Source organism: Ornithodoros turicata, chromosome 1, assembly GCF_037126465.1.
Source record: "Ornithodoros turicata isolate Travis chromosome 1, ASM3712646v1, whole genome shotgun sequence".
Classification (NCBI taxonomy): Eukaryota; Metazoa; Arthropoda; class Arachnida; order Ixodida; family Argasidae; genus Ornithodoros; species Ornithodoros turicata.
In genome coordinates this window covers 151,930,583-151,935,280 of record NC_088201.1, presented here as the reverse complement: position 1 = coordinate 151,935,280, position 4,698 = coordinate 151,930,583, and the positions used below count along the sequence as shown (strand labels likewise).

The following is a 4,698-nucleotide window of genomic DNA, read 5'->3' as shown; positions in this document are numbered from 1 at the left end:
GAAACACAACAGGCAAAATAACAGGCATGTTATTTATTTGGATTACCTATAATACACTGCATGCAATGCAATACGAATTACATAGTCACCGTACACTACAAAATTGTTGCAAGATATTACAAAAATTGATGTAATTCAATTTGTTTCTCGTTTTTGATTGAGTATCGTTGCTACCAATTAATAATTTGGACTCTCTCTACATGTTCAATAACAATATCACCTCTCTACAAACTTAGTCGACTTGACAACCACTTTGAAAGATTTGCGTCTCAAGGAAAGGATGCCAAAAGATAGTGATCCCCGCGAGTGATATCGACATCTATTTGCGCTGCGCAAAAAAAAAATCTCGCCTTTGAACTCTCTTATCTGACCTCTAGGGAGTTTGCTGGACGAAGTAATATAGCCCCAACCCTTTGAGTGATAAAGCATGCGCGGTGCTATGGTCACCTAGATAGAGACATAAAGTCTCCCAGCTTTGAGGAAAAGAGTGAAAACAGTGCATATTTTCTACGTCTTGGATACCTCCATCAAGGTTCGTGGTGTTTGTTAGAATGAAAATTGTATATTGGTCGATTTTATGATGGTTCAATGATAGATTATTTTCCTCTATTGTTGTTTACGTGTCACCGCGTGTTGCTCTGTTCTTCAGCGTTAAGTCTGTGCTATATTGTAATATTTGGCCTTTTGATAGATTGATTAGCTATTATCTCTCTATGTGTTGGATGGTGCGCAGGTTTGGCTCTCTATTAATTGTAGCTGTTGATTGCGTTGTTTCTCGTTATTTCCTTACGTCTATACTGTTCACTTAATAAGAAATTAAAAGCTAAGTAATGTTGGAATATGAAATTGAGATCCCTTATTGCGCTTGAAATGTTATGACAGATATTCACGCTATTGCAATGATGGTTCTCACGTATAGGAATATTTTTTTAGGAATAACAATAATAATAATAATATAGGAATAACTTTTTATAACACAACTTGTAATTTTGTTTGTGTTCATATTGATTAAGAATATCTTCTTTGATTAAATGTGGTGACCGTTTCTCGTTTTGATATGGTGCAGCTAATATTTTCCTACATGTTGGATGATTGGTTCTATATTAATGCTATGTGTTGATTCGAATTATTTCCTTATGTTTGCCCTATTCACTTCAATAGAAATTGATTAATTAAGTTTATGTCATATTCGAATATTAAACTTAGCTATTGTGCTCGAAATTACTTACATCTATCAGGTTCTCACATCTCAGACTTTTTATAATAAAACTTGTAATTTTGATTGTAATCATAATGATTAAGAACATCTTCTTTGATTAAATGTGCTATCCCTTCTGATTCATTGAAAACTTGTGTGTATGATTACAGTTAATAAAAAAATATTGTGTTTGATCTGTGATACCTATTCAATGCTATTGTATCGTACATGTAATAAGTATATTCTTTGTCACGTGTATTGCGTTTCTTCTGCTTCAGATTTGGTTTTTCCCATTCACGCAGAGCCATAACATAATTTCTGACACTAATGACTATATATATAAATAATATAAATATATAAATATATTTTCACTTGTACTTTTGTGTACGGCTATCCTTTGCATGTGAACAGCCCACTGCACACCTGTTGTAGCTGGAAAAAAATTATGATTGAAGTCGGCCCAAGTGGGAAAATGGTGAAAGAAGTCGACCCAGGCTGAAAAATGTGAGCTGGTAAGCTCGAACGCATATCCATTGCATGTAAACAGCCTACTGCACACCTGTTGTAGCTGGAAAAAATTGCGATTGAATTCGGCACAGATTGAAAAATAACGAAAGAAGACGGCCAAGGATGAAAAATGTCAGTGGGTAAGCGCGCACGCAGCCTTCTGGCCACGCTCCACCCACTGGTAAGACCCTCCACCCGAGTGCCGCCTGCGGCGCACGGGAAAAAATCGCGAAAAAAAGGCGGCGCGACGGTAGCGCTGCCTTGGCGGGGGGCCGTAGTTTCGCTATGCCGTATTTTCTGACCGCCGTCCTACTACTGATGGGCGGATGCGATGATCAGTGAGCGGTCGGGACGTTGCGAGTCGGTCGGTCGAGCGGTGTGGATGGGTCTGTCGGTCGGGTCGGTAGCGGATCGGAAGCGTGGACGGAAGCGGTCGGCGTGTTGATCGAGAGGCGAACAGCAGCTGTGATGTCGTCGTGATGGGTCGAGTAATGGCGGTGGCTTCCAGGGAGAGCGTGCCGTGGTAGTGCTAGTCGATTGTGTCGTCAGAAATTTGGGATGGTGAAGGGCCGAATTGCTCCGAAGTTGATGTTCATTGTTCGGGTCACCAAATGTAGAGGCGGTGGAGTTCCTCTACAGAGTCCCGACCGACGGTGATGGTATGCCACGGAAAGGCGATGACTTTGGCCTATCTCCATGGCCGTCCCGGTGAAACTGAGGCCGGTGCTCCAGGCGCGTGGCCACCTTCGTCGTTGTCCACGGCCCGCTGCGGAACCATATCACCAAGTAATCAGTCAGCTGAGGACGCTTTGCTCTGTTCCCAGCGCGACATAGACGAAATTGCTAAAACGGGGCACGCCAGCCCTTCAAAGTGCACACTGCGTGTTGGATCGATGGTATCATATCACCAAGTGGTTAGTCAGATCAGGACACTTTGCTCTGTTCCCAGCGCGACATAGACGAAATTGCTAAAAATGGGCACACCAACCTTTTAAAGTGCTGACTGCGTGTAGTTTTGTCGCTGGAACCATATCACCAAGTAATCAGTCAGCTCGGGACGGTTTGCTGTGTTTCCAGCGCGACGTAGACGAAATTGCCAAAAACGGGTACACCAGCCCTTTTAAGTGCACCCTGCCGGTAGCTGGGTCGCTGGAGCCGTATCACTAGTGCCTTCATAATTTGTCCACGTCTCGTAAGCGTCATTTCACGTGATTGCTGAATGCACTCATACTGACCTCACACCCCTCAGGCCTCACCAGTGACTCCACTCACACAGAACTGGCGCCCCTCAGACCTCATGAGTGCACTCACAGGAGACCTCATGAGGGTAAGAACCACATGAGTGCACTCACGGATGGCCTGATCGCGGGCTTGCCCTCACTCACCCTCACCTCAAAGGCGTGAGGTGAGGGTGAGGGGCACTCATGAGGGCCCTCATGAGTGACTTCGCCCAGCTATGGTTATAGGCGGGCAAGGGCTGCTCGAGAATTCGAGAGGATTGCCACTGCTTGTGGTTGTAGTGTTGCTAACCCTCTTACTGCATGGAGGAAGGCTGTCTGTTCTGCTGTAGTTGAGTAGTAGGCCGCAGTGCTGCAGCAGGATGTTTGGTTCACAGATCCATCGGTGAATACTTTGAGTTGTCGGTGATATCCTTCCTCGATGAAGTCTTGTGCAATTGACTGGGCTACCAGAGGTGATATGTTGCTCTTCGATATCTTGAATATGCAACGAACGGCGTTTTCCTCAGTCTGTGAAACTGAAGAAGGAGCTTTTGTGAGGACCTCAGACGTAATGAAATAGATTTTGCTTCTGCTAATGTTTTGACATTGCTGACGGCTTGTGGAAACCCCAAGGCGGTTTTGATGCCTCCACGGTTGATGATCTCCAGTTTCTCCATGCGTGTTTTACAGGGGAGGGTAAAAGGCAAGCCGTAGAGGATTCTAGAGAGGGTAAGGGCCTGGTGCACCAAGAGTAGGGAGTGGGAAGAAGATCCCCATGTGGTTCCATATAGTGTCTTTTGTGCATTGCGGCACATCGTCGCTCTGGCCTTGATGGCACACAAGTATGGCCTCCAGGATAAGCTTTCGTCAATGATGAGGCCGAGTAGTTTCTGTTCTTTGACCCTTGGAATGAGTTCTCCATCTATGTTCATTGTGGCTGGGTTTTCCTTCTCTCCTTGTTGACTATCATGTACGTTGAGTTCTCCGCAGAGACGGAGAGGCCTACTTTGTCCTTTGCTACAGGCCTACTTTGTAGTGAGCGAATTTACGCCCTGTTGTCCATATAGTGAGGTCGTCAGCATAGTTGCTAAGGTGTACTGGAGGAGTCAAGCTGGGGGCAAAAGTGACACCAGCCATCACTATGTTGAAGATCACTGGCCTAAGAATGCTGCGTTGAGGCAGTCCTACTGGCGAGGCTCTGGTACTGCTTAGGGTTGTTCCCAGTCGGACTTGCATCATTCTTCCTGGAAGGAAGCCGAGAATGAAGCGGATTGCACGCCCGGTAATCTTGACCTGTTGTAACATGTTGACAACGACTTGAGGTGTGACGCTGTCGAAGGCCTTTTTGATGTCATGAAAGGCTGCAAGGAGGGCTTGTCGAGTCTTCTTGGCGTTATCCGCTGCACAAGAGAATTCGAGAAGGGTGTTCGAAGTGCAGAGATTCTTGCGGAAGCGAGTCATTGTGGATGGAAGAATGAAGCGGATGTCCAGGTACCATTTGAGCCTGGCGAGGATCATCCGTTCCATTATCTTTGCAATGCAAGACGTCAATGAGACTGGTCGAAAGGAGCCCGGTAGAAGCGGGGTTTTTCCTTGTTTGGGGATGGGTACTGCTACGGAATGTTTTTAACTTTGCGGGACGGTGCCTGACGCCCAGACTGTATTGTATTCAGCTAGTAGTCGATCCTGTGCTTGTAGTATTAGGTTCATGAGAGCTTGATATCTTACACCATCTTATCCTGGACTTGCAGGAGATTCTTGCGGAAGCGAGTC

At 45.5% G+C, this 4,698-nt stretch overlaps 1 protein-coding gene across 1 annotated transcript; it reads right to left on the bottom strand.

Moving 5' to 3' along the window:
- Nucleotides 1-3,942: 3,942 nt before the first annotated feature.
- LOC135387569 (uncharacterized) lies at nt 3,943-4,452 on the bottom strand. The gene has a single exon (XM_064616707.1). It carries the CDS (start codon nt 4,450-4,452, stop codon nt 3,943-3,945), a length of 510 nt encoding a protein of 169 aa, XP_064472777.1.
- Nucleotides 4,453-4,698: the final 246 nt, after the last annotated feature.